This window comes from Corapipo altera, unplaced genomic scaffold (assembly GCF_003945725.1).
Source record: "Corapipo altera isolate COAL_440 unplaced genomic scaffold, ASM394572v1 1, whole genome shotgun sequence".
Lineage (NCBI taxonomy): Eukaryota > Metazoa > Chordata > Aves > Passeriformes > Pipridae > Corapipo > Corapipo altera.
Window position 1 is genome coordinate 17,698,742 of NW_020884873.1, and position 17,339 is coordinate 17,716,080.

The 17,339-nt window shown below is 40.2% G+C and overlaps 1 protein-coding gene across 5 annotated transcripts in view; it reads left to right on the top strand.

The window, feature by feature from the left end:
• The window catches only part of TEF (TEF, PAR bZIP transcription factor), a 36,426-nt gene that overhangs the window by 7,732 nt on the left and 11,355 nt on the right, over positions 1-17,339 (top strand). For 2 of the 5 annotated variants that reach the window (XM_027664028.1, XM_027664003.1), the window contains exons 2-5: positions 2,880-3,206; positions 4,675-4,895; positions 5,536-5,747; positions 7,659-14,819. In XM_027664028.1, coding sequence (XP_027519829.1) covers positions 2,880-3,206; positions 4,675-4,895; positions 5,536-5,747; positions 7,659-7,680 — 782 coding nt within the window. In that variant the 3' untranslated portion in view covers positions 7,681-14,819. Of the gene's footprint in view, positions 1-2,879; positions 3,207-4,674; positions 4,896-5,535; positions 14,820-17,339 lie in introns of those variants that run through there. The other 3 variants (XM_027664019.1, XM_027663993.1, XM_027664011.1) reach the window with 2 other exon arrangements.

A 17,339-nucleotide genomic window follows, 5' to 3' on the forward strand; every position in this document is an offset into this window, starting at 1 on the left:
CAGTCCAGATTTATCAGGGTGACCTTGAATCACTGCAAATGGAGCCTCTTAGGATACTGCAGCTCTACTGTCAGGTAATACCTGTTTACACTATAAATATCTTAAGAGAATTAATGTTTCAGGCCCCTGTGCTGAGGCAGGCAGAAATGTCCCCCTCAAGATGCAAGAAGTTAATTAGCGTTTCATTAGATATTGTGCACCCAAACAGGATTTTGTGCGGCAGAAATAAAGATTAAATTAATTGAAAGAAAGCCAGTGGGAAAATGCCAACGCAAAACTGATCATATGAAGGTTTTATCATTTGACTTATAATGTTTGAAATAGATGGGCACCCAATATGTGTGTTTCCTTCTGATATTTTGTTTCCGATATTGTTAGAAGTGAGGGAGGAGGGAGAGAGAAACAGCACAGATAAACAAAGACAGCACTGGGGACCCAGTATTTGCCGGTTGTCAACTCAGCAAAAGGACACAAAATTTCAGATGCTTTTCTCGTGGGAAGGAAAACTCTAATTTGGTGGGAGCCAGACAATCACAAGAGGAAGCTGGAGGAACCACAATTTTTCCAGGTTACTGAAGGACAGCAGGATGATCGTGCACATCTAAAAGGCATTTAAAGATCTGAGAAGAGCCACATATTTCACTAGTGTAGTCCTTTAGCATCTTCCTTCTGAAAAATATTAATAATTAGCCTTATATTCGGTCACTAATCATTTAATGTTTCTTTTCTCCTCTCTTGGAGGTGTTGTATTAGACGTTGCAAAACAAAAGCACTCCTGGCTTATGTTAAAACTTGTAATGGTACCCTATTGTTTTCAAGAGCGAAGAATTTATTTTTTTTTGACGTTTTGATGGACATTTGCAAGTTTTTAATCATGTTAATTAAAAAATAGTTACTTGCAAAGAATAAATGATTGTCACTTCCATTTGTTTTGGTGATATGTTTACTATGATGTCATCTACAACCTCCAGTGTAAATCTGAGTTTGGTTGTGCTGGGCACTATGCAAACCTTGGAGAAATACATTCACTGGTAAAATGTTGGTTCCAATTTGGTGGGGTGTGCTTCATTAGTAAGTGAAATCATAATTATATGTGGATTAGGTGCTGTTTCTTTGCTAGCTTCAAGTAGGAGCTGTTTAGAAACATTATGGTTATTTGCATTATGACTGTTAACCTGCATGTTTGCTTCGCCCAAGCAAAAGGTAGGAAAGTTGCAAAACTCCCTGCAAAAAAAGACTTTATAGCAGGGATAGGAGCTGGGAGATCGCAGTTCAGAGGCAGCAGTGTGAAGTAGCAAGGGGAAGGCCAAAAGCTGCAAGGTGATGTTAATAAAGCTTAGGTCCAGGAGCCACTGGTCTGAATTTAACATGTCCTTTAAGTACTTGCTCTTAGTCTCAAGTCGGTGACTGTTGAATACTTTCTGAACTGCTTAGTTTAAAATCAGTGTCTTCTTTTGTGTAAAATATTCAGAGTATGGTAGATAATTTACTTTGTATGGCAGCACTGTTCTTTAAGCCATAAAAAGCTCTTTCAGTCTCAGTTCCACACCAGCTAAGGCAACAGCGGAAGGAATGCCACTTCTGTCAGAATAGGTTTTATATAAATAGGCTTTTCTGATTTTATAGCAGAGTTTCACCCCCACTTCCACCCCCGACACAGAAAAATACTCCTTTAGCATGTTGCTAGAAAACCCTAATGCCAAAAATTGGTGCATTTTATTGGGATAACCTCTGTGAATGCTGGAGATCCAGACTAGTCCAGGGCAAGTCCTTGGAGTCCCTGTTTCATTGAACTGAATATTTGTTGGCTTCCATGGTAATACCCGATTTGCAGTTGGTTAGGGCACGACTGGTGACCGTTCCTTTTGACAGCAGTGCTGGCTCAGTGCTGGCAGCACTAGCACTGCTTCTGCAATGCCTTCTTCAGTGCTGATAGAACTGCATGGCTGCATGGAAAACTGGATCAGGAAAATGATTTGGATTTTTAAATTATTTTTTTTCTGCCAGCTTATTTTTATCTCTTAAATTATGTAATTATTCCATAACTTGAGTTTTCTGCTTGGATTCTGTCCCAGACAATTGTTAAGATTCAGTAGCTATGGGGAACATAGAAACAGCCTTTTTTCTGTAATATGTGCACTGTTGCAGAGTAAATGGAGAAAAATTCATCAGTCTCTTGTGACTTGGGGGTGGGATGTGGGAGTATTCCTTATTAGACAGCTCCCCAAAGAGTGAAAATTGTATGTAGGTACTCTGAGCTATCTATAGTGAGCAGCACTTGGAGCTATTGCTTTGTGTGGACATGCTGAGTCATTTCAGAGAGAAGTGCTTCTAAAATGCTAAACAATAGACATCCAGGTCTCTGGTGTCCTGTGGACCTTTTGACTGATTTTAAAATGTAATCTGAAAACCCATATTCCTTTCATATTTGTACTTAAATTATTGTTCTGTACCTTCCTTCTTTTTGCCTAGAATAAGCTACTCTGCTTCCTCGGAATTTTCTTAATGGCTTCCCATATAATCCTTTTTTGTTGTCTTCTGAGATGGGTATGTGAAAAACCAGCTATTTTGCAGTGACTGGTTAATAAGCTCCATGCAGTACTACATCACACTTTGGAAAGTTATCACAGCAAAGATGCTGGTTTTCAAGGCTGCTCAAATGTCTGTGGTCCAGCCATCCTGGGGGGGTTAGAGCGTTCCATACGGAGTTACATGTGAATGCATCAATGTTGCTTTTCAACGGCTGATTTTTCCAGATAATGTCACGATCCAGAACTATTAGCTTTCTGAATTTCCTTTCATGTGGATTTTGTTAGACTCTTAAACCTTGAGTCTCTCCTGTGTTTCAGCTTGTACAGTGACCTACTTGTATCTTTCAGATAAAGAGAAGGAGAAAATAAAGCTTGAAGAAGATGAGGCAGCAGCTGCCAGCACTATGGCAGTCTCGGCTTCCCTTATGCCACCTATTTGGGACAAAACTATTCCTTATGATGGCGAGTCTTTCCACCTGGAGTACATGGATCTGGATGAGTTCCTGCTGGAGAATGGAATTCCTTCCAGCCCTACTCACCTGGATTTGAACCAGAATCCACTCTTGCCTGTGGCTGAGCTGGAAGGAAAGGAGTCTGCCAGTGCTTCCACTGGTTCTCCTGCATCCTCCTCCTCCACTGCAGTTTACCAGCAATCTGAAGCAGCCTCCAGCACAGGTAGATGGAACAATACGGGGCTCTGAGGGACTTCTATTGTTCTCATACTAAAAGATGCCTCTTCAGATCAAAGAGGAGACATGCCAACCTGTCAGCGTTAGGTGGGGCAGGTTAAGTAGCACAAACATGTCCAATGTAGAGCCTTAGTCCCTGTGTCAATTCATGAAGATGCTGCCTCTTCTCTTCTTCCTCTCTCCTGCTCCTGTGAAAAATGAATGTCTATCAGTGTGCACTCTGTTTCTCTTTTGAAATTAGAAGAGCTGAAACAGCAACATAAAGTATTTGATTTCTTGGTATTGCTAATCTAGTGAGAAGCCAGACATGTTGAGAAAATATTTTCTCAGGTTATTTTACAACAGATTTGACAGCTTGTCACAAGTCATGTGTGCTGCCTTGGTCTGCTTGGGTGAACTTACATGAACTTAATGTACCTCAAATAACAATATTAAGTAGAAAAACAGTGAAGCAATTTTTTTGTGGTATCCTGTGAAGTGTGAGAACAGACACTTGGAAAAGATGTTTTAATGATGCAATTTGATGTTCTGTGGTGCTTTGAAGTGGGAATGGGGGAACACAGAAACAGAACTGTACTGAAATGGTACTAGGAAACTTTCACTCTACATTTGTAATATGGAGATCTTGTCTGTTAAGGAATTCAGCAGCTCAGTTTGCCCTAGATTTGGAGTTTAAACATGATAGCCTCTAAATTTTCATAATACTGTTTTATGAGCAGGCTTTACAGAAAGCATTTTGCTCTGGGCCTCTTCTGTAAATCTGTGAGAGATACAATGTGGAACTCCTTCCATAAGTCATAGAGTGTGGCTTTTTTCTAGGCGGTATATGAAAAAACTTATTCATTGATCACTACTGCAAACTGCACTGACATTTATAATTCATGTATATGAAGTTTCTAAACAATAGATTAATATGGTAAAGTTCATACGAACATTATCAGTGTCAGACAGTCTATTGGTACATTTGTTGCTATATGGTAAAGAAGCAGAATGCAGTTACATTTGTAACAAACCCTCCTTTATTTAGTCATTTCTTTGGAAATATAGTTGTCTGACCTTCCAAGGTCCCAGGGACTGGGATCTCTGACCAGGCTTGTTTCTGTAGGGATTTCTGTGGTAAAAAATTCAGGCTGGTACAAGTTTCTCCCTTCTTACTGCCGTTGGAGGTGCAAAGCATGTAATTTTTGCCAAGGAAGTATTAACTCCTGTACTGCATCTGTCTACTCATGTCTGTTAGTCTGGCATATGTTCCTAGAGTTATGTTACAGACTGGACTGTGAACCCTTCCTCTGTACCAGCAGCAGTACAGCACCAAGCACACCTCAGGGAAGTACCAAATGATACTATTAATTATAGTTGCTCACAACAGGACAATAAATAGACACGTAAGTTGGCTTCTTAGTTGATTCTCTTCAACCTGCTGAATGTATTGTAACTTCTCCTGTTGTTGCCAGAGTCCCCACCACAAAATGAGAGAAATACTCCCAGCCCCATCGATCCTGACTGCGTAGAAGTTGAGGTGAATTTTAACCCTGACCCTGCTGATTTAGTGCTGTCCAGTGTGCCTGGTGGTGAGCTCTTCAATCCTCGCAAACACAAGTTTACTGAAGAGGACCTGAAACCACAACCTATGATTAAAAAAGCCAAGAAAGTTTTTGTCCCAGATGAGCAAAAGGTAACAGATTTATTGCTGCAGACTTCTCTAGGCCTTGATAAAAGTTCCCAACTTTCTGTGCGAACACTTTGATGTACACAGCTAATGCAGTATACCTATATGATTGGGCAGAAGCACTGCCAAGAATAGAATTGGCAAGCCAACTGCTGTGCTTGCTGTTTTGCAGGTTTTGGTATCATGAGATAATTACTGGCCAGGAGCAACTGATCATGCTATAAACAGAAATTAGAAGAACTATCAAGTCAAATCCTCATCACTTGCACTTTTGAAGGCCATTGTCTGTATTTGCCTGGCATTATGTCTGATCAGGATTTAAGCAACCTAGACAACAGAACAGGTGGTTTTCTGTGGAAGTTCGTTCCTGAATTGAAACTAAGTAAAGGGAGCATTTCAGCTGGACAGCTTTTTAGTACCCAAGTCTCTTAGTCTCCTTAGTTCTAGCAGTGCACTTGGTTTATCCTAAAACAAGACTCGTGTAAGGATAAAATCTTACAGTACTGCATTGCTTCCATTTTGATGTCAGAGTCCTGCAAACCTATGAAGGAGATTCCTCAGTATAGCAATCAGTATGATTGTCATTATACAATAAAGAGGTGTCTCTGATACAGTTGTCAGTTTGGCATCTTTTTTTTAATTACAGGATGAAAAATATTGGACAAGACGAAAGAAGAACAATGTGGCAGCCAAGCGCTCCCGTGATGCTCGGCGATTAAAGGAGAATCAGATCACAATTCGGGCAGCCTTTCTTGAGAAAGAAAACACAGCCCTGAGGACGGAGGTTGCAGAGCTGCGCAAGGAAGTGGGACGATGCAAGAACATTGTTTCTAAATACGAGACCAGATACGGACCCTTGTAAGCACACCCCTTTTCCTTGTTAGGGCTCCTTGTCCTAGCCTCTTAAACTTCTCTGCCTTCCGTAGAGACTCCCAGAAATAAAGTTTATGGAGGCTTTGCCATTTTACATCTATTAAAAAAACCCAACAAAACACAAAAAAATCCTGTTTCTGTTGGCACAACTTGTTCAGGCCCTTTCCTGATCATTGCGTTGCCCAAAATCTGTGTGTCCATATTTACAACTTTGTTTTTAACAACAATAGAACATTTTCTGATATACAATAGAACAGATTCACCTGTCTGGAGGAATAAATGTGGATCCCTCCTGACTGGACAGGGTTTTTGCTATCTGTTCTAATCTTCATTTTAAGTGGAGAAAGAGCTTAGGAGACTCTTCTCACTTTTTTTTTTTTTATTTTCAAACTCTTATTCTTTTCTCCATTCCACCCTCCCTCCCCCATAAAACTATAAACCACAATTTTAGGGTATAAGTAGATGTTGCGGGGCAGCATCATGAAATTGTTTCCTCTCCCATTCAGAGGCACTAGAAAGCACCTGTTGTATAGAACTCTGTTCCTGTTGAAGAGGAATAGGGGGACCTTTTGGACAGGGAGACAGAAAAATATTCAATCTCTTGTAAAAACAAAAGTATTGCAAGGTTAATTCATGAGTGTTATGCAGAACAGAGTCAGTGCAGTTCTGACTAAAATACTGTTCAAATGTCTTGGTAGGTTCTAATCCTAGATAACTTGCAGAAACCAAGGAGAAAGAACAGTAGTGAATCACTTGCTTTACAAATATGGACAAAATAATTTGCTGTGGGTTTTGGGCTGTATTTCTACCACCACTCCTCCTTTTTTCCTTAGAGGAACTTCTCTCTCGAATTGCTGATAAAACAGCATGTTGCACTTAACTGAGAAGTAAGGGAGATTTAGAAAGAGAGGTCTGGCTCATTAGGCTGAACCTTGAGTCCCATCTGTTAAAAAAAGGCCAGTACCTTATGCTTTGGAAGAAGAGGCTTTTTTTAAGAAGTAAACAAGCCACTGTTACTTTACTGCACCTTACCTGTTGTGCAAGAGATTGAGAAAGAGTTTTGGTCCTTTGCCTCCTGAGCACTCCATGGGATAAGCTACACCCACTGTAAACACAAACAGTTTTGCCTCCCTATCTCTCCTGTGTAGCAGCATATCTGGTCTTTCCATGCTTGCTGGTTCTCTGTCCAGCATGTTTCCTGATAGAAAATTAGCACACAAGGCTTGCCCTCTTGGAAGTAATCCATTCTCAGCACCAAGCACTGCTTCAACAGTATGTGGTGTTAGAAGAAAAAAAAATATGTTGTGTGTGATGTTGGGACCTTCTACATGACCTACAACTGCAAGAACCAGAAGCTTTACCAGAAGTATATGTCTAGAAGTCCTCTTAACAAGAGAAGCTGTTTTAAGATAGTGGCTGTGTCAGAACTCTTAGGCTATACTTCCTGGGATAATATTTATATTAAGGAATAAATGTGGGATAGAAGATGTTGAGGCTAAGTTCGCAGTTCCTCTATTGAAATCTGAAAAGTATATTTAAAAAGCATTGGGGTTTATTTTCTATACTAAAGACTTCTTGCCCAGCTTGTCTTTTAAACATCATGTGGAAACTGGTATGAGTTTAGACCAATTGTGTGTTGACATCTTAAGGAAGTGGAGAAGCAGGCTAATGGAGAACACTTAATGTATGCTTTGAACTATCTCCCCCTCTGTTATGCTCTTAATTTGACAAGAGTGGCTCTTGATGCAGTGTTTGTTGGTCTAATTTCTTTCAAACATACTAAAAATTGTCACCCTTTCAGCAGGGGTTTTTCTTTCACAGGGTGGTTTGTGGTGGTGATGGTGGGAAGTATGTTATAAATAAATTGTCACACTTAATGCTTTGCTTTGTTTAAAGTGACTTATCTGATTCCGAGTGATGCAACTTTAAAGACTTTTAAAAACAAAGAAATCAAAAAGCACACATGAATCGCCAGTCTTCAGAGTGAGCAGTGAAATCTATGAGGTGTCCCAACACAAACAACTGACGATGACCCTGCCTGCCTCCTTGCCTGCAAGTACCCCATCTGACTACCCAGGGCTGGGCATGATGAAAAGTGCAAAGTCTCCTTAATTCTGTATATGACTTTCTTATCTGTCTTTCTCACTGTAACTATGAACTACAATAAGCTTACCTATTGGGGTTTTGTCAAGACACTCAAAGTTCACATCTCAAAGTCCGTGACAGCCTGTGTGAATAGTGACTCTTCACTTCAGCACTCGAGTGGAAGAAAAGAGGGAGTTTTAAATGAAAGTGTCTGTTATATATAAAGAACTGCTGTGTTTTAAGACTCTTTTCCCTGCAGTAGAATGAATTTTATTTAATACTGCAGCTCACTTCTGGTACAGTGTGTACAGTGTAGCATATTGTGGAGTACTGTGAGTGTAGAACTAAAGACACCAGGAAAACAGCAGCCTGTGATGTGTGAGACTTCAGTGCAGAAAAGTACAGCAGATGTATTGAAACAAGGCACAGTGTGCCATACTGAGATGGCCCATGTAATAGTAAACGTGGTTGCTTTTCTGCTCCACACCTACACTGCTGTAACCTGCCTTTTCCTTTATTTTGTTTATGAGGATCACTTCCTTTTATGGTATCTTGCTGAAACAGGATCTAGTCTTCTGTTAACGATTTAGCAATCATGGAAAAGGTGCTATTCTGAGCTGCTGATCCCCAAGACTTTTGGCAGTTTAGACTACCAAAGGAGTATTAGCTCCAGCAAAACAATGGCTGTTAGCTGCCAAAAATTACAGTTTTCTGTCTCTTGACTGCAGGAGAACTGCGGCGGTGAAAGAGTACTTTCTTCATCTGTTTTATAAAAGTAAGACAGCCAGTGATCTCCCAGAGTTACAACAGGCATCTTAAGTATCAAAACCCGTGTGCTGGTGTGGGAGGGTAGATGAAAGCTTGGACAGATTGTGGGGATGTTTATTGTGTGTAGAAGATGGAGGAAGTAGGTGGAAGTTCCGTTGTAAGAGTTTCATCAGCATAACAAGAATCTGCTCTTAATATTGAGGAAACTTAAAATCTCAAGAAGTGGGAAGAAAAGTGTGTGGTAAGAAAAAGAGTTCTTAATTTCTAGGAAAGAAGTACAGGACCATGCTTTAGCCAAAATGGGGTTTGTAAGACAGGAGAGTATTGATGCTTGGGGATTGATAAATAGCACACACCTCAAGAAAAATAATTTTGAAAGCTTTCAGAAGCACAAGTGCCAAAATTATGAGGCATGACTAGTTACCAGCATAGCTCAGTGCTATCATGTTGAACAATTATTTTGACTTTATGTTAAGAGATTCCACCGCTAATTTCAGAGCAGAAAGGCAAAGAGAAAAATGTGAGAAGAAGCAGCTGTTGTAAACTTAATTTTAAAAAAAAAGATAAAAATTTCAAAAGCCAGGATTCATAACCAGTTTTTGACAGCATAACCTTTGTAAAGAGCATATATAGTTATTGACCTATCATTTTTAATGGACCATGTTCTGAAGTCAAGCAAGTGTTTTTACCAAAGTATACTTAGTAAGTGATTTTATTATAATTTTTGGATTCTAAAGATCTGAGATAACCTTGGGATATTCTTATGAAATAAATGAATAGCTTAGTTCCATATTGCTGAAGTGTCAGCATATATCTCTACCTGTATCAAGTATTGCTGGTTTGGACTGATATTTTTGGTATGTACTGGTTTTTGTTTTATTTTGGTGATAAAGGCCAAACCGTGGATCAAAAACAAACAAACAAACCAGCAACAAAACAAACAACCCTGACAGCACGTAAATGTAGCAACTTTTTGCATTCATAATTTCTAAATTTTCAGTTAGTTTTGGCTGTTCTTGAAAGTCATGCTTCCTGTTTAAATTGTAAAGCTAAAGGGTATTGTAACTGGGCAAGGAGTTGCTAGTCCTTCATTTGGATCTTACTGTGCTTAGGAATATCTTTTAAATACTTACATATTGTGTACAGGATCTGATTTTGCAGTATGTCATGGCATTTTAACAGCAAAATATTCAGTCAGTGAGATTAGTATGTGCAATTCTGTTGTTTTATTTCTGTTATATTAAAAGCTTACACAATGGAAACCAACAGTGAATGTTCATTAGATCTTTCTCTCAGAGAAGACTGTTAGCAAACTCTTGTGCTTCCCTGTAGGACAGTGCAGATTTGCACAACCTGTGATTCATGTGTCTATGGGTTGCAAAACTGGAAAATCGCACTTTAGAGTGAGTGCGGCTCAACTTCTGTAGATGGAGAATTTTATTTTTTTTTCATTTTATTTTTGTGTTGAGAAGCAGCATCTTTAAAGGTAGATGAGAAGGTAGTAACTATTTAAAGGAGTGCAGATATTGCCAGACAAAAGATACTGTGCAATGCTGAATTCCTTCCTCTGTTTTTGCAGTCTCAGGAAGTTTACTGCTTCAGAGCTCTCTGCTCCTCTCAGAACAATTACCTATATCATCTTGTTTTTTTGACTCTGATGACAATCCTATCTGTATGTGATAACTTGGGTATGTTTTCATAATGGTCATAAGAAGATCAATACTCTTTTAGCTCAATTTGAACATTAAAAAATGCTGAATTGACACTGTTAGAGTCTGAAGTTCTCTAGCCTTGGAATATGCTCTGTAGAGGCCATAAGTGTGCCTGATGTCAGCCTACCCTATTCCAGCCATAAAGGGACCATCTCCAAGGGGAGAAAATAAAGGGAGTGTGTACCTTTCAGCATCACTGCAGGGAATGCCAGGAAAGAGCAGTTTTTGACTTTCATTGGGATGTGGATTGACATCACGTGGCCATTTCACAGTACTAACTTTGAAAATATATAAACTGTGATGAGATAAGTGGACAATGAGTGTTATCTTACTCTACAGAAGAAACAGGCTATGAATAAATGATGCACAACATTTAATACAGTATTGCTTTCATAAATGATTTCCTAACCTCCACATAGTTATATCTCCTTATAATAATGTGGGTTTGTATCTAAAAATTCCCTAGAAGCTTAATCTTTCACCTGTTGCCAAGATCTGCTCCCACTGAAGCTAGTAACAAAGATCTCATTAACTCCCACAGGAAAAAGTCTTTACTCTCCTGTGGTTATTGTGAAGTTTTAGCAAGTGCTGGAGTCATGAGTGTCTTTGCTTTACTGTGGAGCATTCTGTGCTGGGATCAGGTGGATGTATCTCAGATTGCAGATGTAATGTTGGTAACCGGTCCTATCACTTGTTCATCTACATAGTTAGTCATAGTTTTGGTAGTGTACTATAAACTTGTGTTGGGAGAAAAAGTGGTTTTGATTTGTTTTTTTTTTTTAAGAGGCTTTTTGCAGTTCTTCTAGTAACATTTTATGTCTTTTCTGGCAATTCTACATTTTCTTGCTGTGCTGTTTGAAAGCCCAAGGTGTTCTAACTGTATAAATCACTTTCAGCATTATTTGCAGGACTGCTACTAATTGTACCAAATTAATTTCAGGTTGGGATGTACAGTGGAAGGCCAGCAGCTTTGGGAATACTGTAATAAAACCACTTGTGCGGAAAAAACTATTTTTTTGTAGATAGCTGAAATAATGGACCTGCACAGGAGAGAGTATTGCTGCTTCAGTCTTGTAAGCCCCTGAGCATAAAAAGGCTCTGTTCCTTTTGATTAGGAGTTTTCATTTTTAGTGAGAGACGAGGTATCTCGGACCTTTGTAAAATCCAGATAGGCTTTTGTTCTCCTGTAGAGTTTTAGCTGCTAAGCACAAAATGAGAAATGCAGATTTGTCTTAGTGCATAAATCTCATATTTTTGGCAACATACATCTAATCCATAAAGAGGAAAATCATTTATTAGTGCTAGTGTTTTGCCTTTGCAGCACTACAATTCTCTTGACTGGCTTTCTAGATGTTCTGATAATTACTCTGATCTTTTTATCTGCCATTGTAACATGGTGAAGATAGGTAAACTCACAGTTAAAGACTGGGAGAAAGATAGAAAGAATAGGCTTATCGAAACTTCTGTGGAGATGCTAATAATGCTAATTGAGAAATTACAGTCATTTAATTCATGATGATACAGATTTGTCATACAGATGTAATCTGTTAGTTTGATAGTCTGCAGTTAGTTTGATAGACTCACCCTAGTGAGTCACTTTTGGAATGCAAACTTCTTAAAGTTCAGACACCTACAGGGAAAAAGGAATCCTTTGAGGAAAATACATGTAGAGAGAGTTATAGATACTTGGCAAGGAGGGAAGAGGAGAGTAATGCAAGAGTCTGACCTGAGTGAGATTGCTAAAACTGACACCTCGCTGTTTACAATTTTAGGCCAATTTGGATCCCATCAGTTTAGCATGATACTGAAGATAAGTACTTGTTTAGGTCTTGGGAATCTCCTTTTCTTGGTCTCACTTCCACAGTCCAGAAGAAAGTGAAGGGAATGTACAGATAGGGAGGAGAGTTACTGCAGAAAGGCATGGAAAAAATAGCTGTTGCTTCAACTAAGTGCGCTGTTGCACTGGGACTTGACCTGCGAATGCGAACTGGTAGTGCTGTGTCATGAGGAAATAACTATCTGAGGCCCTGATCTTTTAAGGCCTCAATTCTGCTATCATTTCTGCATGGGATGAGCCCTGTATCTGTAGAGAACCATGTGGACTTCACAGGATCTGTTCTTGAATGTGAAGCTCTGCCCAGGCAGTCCGCTGCAGAATTGTGTCCTTAACACACTGTCAGTTGTAGTTATAGGGCTGTTGATATTAAGTGTTACTTGGGTGCCTGTTACATAGCCAAAACCCTTGTTACTTCATTTTCCTAACTAAGGCATGAGCAGAAGCCCTTTGCTGTACAACATCTGTAAAAAAAATTAAAAATGTACTTCACATACATCTAGTAAATTAAGGCATGTGATTTTGGTCTGTGGGTCTCAACAAACTTTGCTCGTGTACCTGCCTGAATGTTTTCTTAGATCTGCAGCTATGTCTCAGTGAGAAGGCATGGTGGGATTTGTTTTCCCAAGGGGGCACAATAGCGGGTGTCACCTGTCATGCTGCGGGTGACCACTTGCTACTGGCCAGGATCATGGATGGATGCATCCTCCGCACTTTTATGTGAAGTTGTCTCAAATATGGTGATTAACATGATTATTGGAATACTGTATTTTGTATAACTTAGAACATGTAAATACACTTTTAAAACTAATCTGTTCTCTGAAGTAATAAATAAGTGCTTCCATTGTAATATTTGAATATTGTTAATGCTTTATGTAGCTTGATTTGGGATTATTTTTTTCCTAGAGAACTACAGAAATCAAAACAAAGATTGATGTTGTGGAATTCTAGTCTAGTTGTGATGCTTTCTATCAGCAAAAAAAATGTTTTAATAATAATAACAGCAATGAGCTACTTAAGCAGAGAAACTGAGATTTTTGAGGGAATTGATTCTCTTCCAATCTTTCTTTAACAGTAGTCACGGATTACATTCATAATTGTACTCTTCCCATCCTGTTAGCTGGACAGTTGATTTGTTTGTGAGTAGCATTTGGAAAGTGGCAATATTAAATTATTTGTAAAGCTTAGTGATTGAGGAAAACTAAAGCTGGGTGGTTTTTGTTGGGTGTGGTTTTTTTAACTATTCTCTGTTTTGACTCAAAGAGATCTGTCTCCACCCTTCAGCCAGACTGCAGCAGGTTGCAGTGAAACAATGAGTGACTGTTACTGAAGCTCATTTGTGACCTAGATAGTCTACATCTTTATTACTTCCATTGTGTACATAGATGACACAGGTTTCCTGTGGTGTGGAGAGAGAAGGTGATTAATGACTTGTGGTTTTGCTGAGTACACGTTCACTGGATGCTGCACAGCTGGAACTTTAATCAGCTTTCATGACCTTTTCTATCTTGTGTTAAAAGGAAAAAAAAAAACCAAAACAGTGGAGTGAGAATCATGAGCAGTCAGCTAGGAAATATGAACACGTGGGTTTTGAGGTGGAGGTGAGATTGATCCATCAGCCTTCATGTAAAGAGATTAGCCTGTGATGATACTTTCTCCAGTCATAATATAACTTCTTGGTCTTTAATGCTGTACTGGGGCAGTCTCCTCTCTGGTAACAGCTGTGTCTGCAGTGTTCCATAAAAGACAAAGCCACATCTTTTGTAGTGGGCAGAGACAATGGTAGGTCTTTTTAATTTCTTCTATTTTTTTTCCCTCCCCTCTCAATGTTTCTAGACTGTAAAATAGCTATGAAATAGCTAATCATATGTGCAAGTTATTCTGAAAACTCTGTTCCTCTAAAGCTCTTTCAGACACATTTTTTAACTAAATAGTTTGAGGGAACTCCTATCTGCTATATTTGGCCTGAAATTCTGTTGCCTCTTGGATAAAAGTATTTTTTTGTCTTCAGATGTGACACTGATCTGTCCCATTCATTCAGTGGGATGGATGATAAATCTGCACAGTATTTATATAAGATATAAGTCTGATCATAGTTTTACTGCGTGTTAAGTTGTTTAATCTCTTGGATGTCTACTCCTTGAGGTTGTCTATAAAATTCTTGTAGCTGCTTTTTGAAGCAGTCCATCAAGTGCATTTGAGATCATCATGACTGAAAGATTCTATAGAAGTGAAAGAGATAATAAAGCTTGCAAAGCAGCTGGGTAAAACTGTATTGCCATAAATGGTTTTAATTTATATATGAATCTTCTGTCCCAAACTGCTTATTTTGTACATAAACCTAAACACTCCTGGCAGCTGATGGGTGAAAATAAAGGTGCTTAAACAGCAATCTAATGAGGAAAGGGCATTTCACTATTACAGAGTTGGTATTATTTTATATTTCCATTTATTACACTTTTTTAAATGTATAAACCACAGATTTGAATTCTCAAAGTCTTCAGCTTCAATTTTGTGAGTAGTTTAAATCCTCTCACCTCTCTGCTCGTAACTGGTTTTTAAGAAAAAGAAAAGCTTTTGTTTAAAATGTAAATTTTTGACTGTATTAAATTCTGTTAGTACCCTTCCTTTTTAAGAAATAAAATGTATATTCCACTATGCTGAGATCCAGTAATTTTGTTCTCTAGATAGCATATTGTGTGCTGTACACCTCTGCTGCCAGCACTACAGCTGCAATTTGCACTGAAGCTGGTAGATACTAAAGCATCTGATCACCTTTTGGGAGTAGGTTCTTGCTGTGCATTTCCCATGTGTTAAAATTCCCTGATTTTATTTTCTGGATTAATTGATTTCAAAAACTTTGCAGGGTTTTGCGTTTGTCCTGCAGTAACTCTTAGTTGAACTCTCTCAGGTAGGAGGAGAAATCTGACAGAAGTCAGCCACCGACACTTGGACCTTGCTTTGACTGTTCTGTTGGAGCTGACAACATCCACAAAATATTTAGAATTTACTTTCTTTCATGGGAAGTTCAGAATAAATAAGTTTTGACCATGAGTACAGCTTTCTCCATGCCTTTTCATTTTTTTACCTAAATCTTGGTTACTTGTTTGATTGCTTTGTTGAGGGTTTTGGTTGGTTGGTTGTTTTTTCATCAGTGGAGTTTTGGGTTTTTTTTCAAAAGCTGGTACTTGAAGATCAACTTGGTAAGGAATCTATATATTCACTGCATCTGATTGGAAAGGAGAGCTTCCAGAGAAGGCTGTGTTCACTTTCTTTTGCTTCTTACAGTCCATGATATTTCTATCCGAGACACATGCTTTCAAGGTAGACAAGATCACCGGTGCTTCAGTTTAATCTCTAGAAACTGCACTTAAGCAGCCTTCGTTGGATCCTTGCTTTTGTAAAAGGTATCTTGTATGATTACTGATGGAGGGTGTTAGCAAGGAAGAAATGAAGTGTCAGTGAGTTGTTTATCCCTGGCTGACTTCCAGAGCTATGGCGGGATTAGTGACTCAGGCAATTTGTTTATGAAAGCAAACTTTCATAAGTTTCATAAAGCCTCTTTAGAGGGTTGTGCCTGACCTCTACCACATACCAAAGGCCAAGGACTTGACATGGCCAAACCAAGGAATTGCACTAGAAACTGAGTAGATACAAGGTTGTGTTGGAAGTATCCTTCTGGTGTTACATGGCCTTACCACAGCGGAGGATATTTGGTGTCTTTTCCTTGTGATGGCAGCTGGCAGCAGCACTGATGTTTGGTATACAGTGCCTTCTTTTCAGGGAGCTTGAGCATTCTCTTGGGTGGGTGGGGAGCGAATTTATAAATGTGCTAACTCTGCACATTATATTACTAGTTCCCTTTAGAAAATGTTGCAGCTATTAGTGATCTGAAAGATGGCAATGGGGAAAATGGCAACCTCTTATTCAGCCTCCTTCCTGTTGCGTGTTGGGGGAGATCTGCTGATCTTAGGACTTCAAATGTACTCAGTTTTGCTCCTCCTGGCTACACCAGACCCACAAGAGTGCAGAAAGGTTCTGTCTCTGGTTGGGTCTGTAGCATTCTGTAGTGGCAACAGGAATGTCTTGGTTGAGAAATGTGCAAGAGCTGCATCCACCACACTCTTCTGGATTTTTGCTTGCTTTTGGTTGTGGTTGTTGACTGGACATGGCCGTTTGGAAAACATGTGTCTTAGGCTTCTGAGGAAGTTGGGAGCAAACTAACAGGGAGTAAAGCCAGAAGCTGGTGGTATAGGTATGATAGACCTGTGGTTGGGTGGGTGGGGTGTCCCTGGGAAATAATTGCCAAAGGGCAATATGGGACCAGCCTTCCTCCCCTCAGGAAAGGAGAGGAGTCAGAAGAGGCTGGCTTGGTAGCTAGGTGCAAAGGTAGCTAGGTACCAAGGTACCGAGGTAGCTAGGCGTGGAGTGGAAAGTTGCTGGCAGTATTCCAGAGGTTGTAAGAACGGAGTTCATGTACCTTATCCCTCTGTGCTTGATCACAGGTTTATGATCAAAAGTGGCTCTTGAAACATTTTGTTCCCGAAATATGCTTCCAGCTTGCAAGAACAGGCTCAGCACCCCACCCCTGGTCGAACCCTGGAGCAGGCAAGGCTTTGAACCAGATCCCTGTGCCTGTTCCGTGGTGGCAGTGCGACAGCAACAGGGCCACACACTTGCACTGCTCCACCCCAGGCTTTGTGCTGTGGGTGCACCCCGTGCCCCAGCACCGCTTGACCTGTTTGTGCTTGGGAAGGGTGCGGGTGCCTCCCAAGGAGCAGCTGTCTCAGCCTTTGTTGTCAGCCAATGCATCCATTTCATCCTGCTGGCTGCTTATTTACTCCTAGGGCTTTATATGGCGTAAAATACATAATTTGAGGAGAAGTAGCCTCCTCACGTTCTCCCAGATTCACGTATCGCCGCAATCCATCGAGCGATGGGTGCTGCGGTGTCCTGCTCCCGTTTGGCACGCAGCTCGCAACCCAGAAAAAGGGGCCGTTTCCAAGCCTTTATCCTGAAGGCAAGGCTAGCTGTCCTGCCCCTACCGCAGGACGCATCTCGTGGTGTGACACGGTCTGGGGGGACGGGCAGCCCTCGGCAAGGCAGGGAGCACCGCCCGCCCGCCCGCCGCCCCCGCCCCCGCCCCCGCCCCCGCCCCGCCCGGGCCCGCAGCCCCAA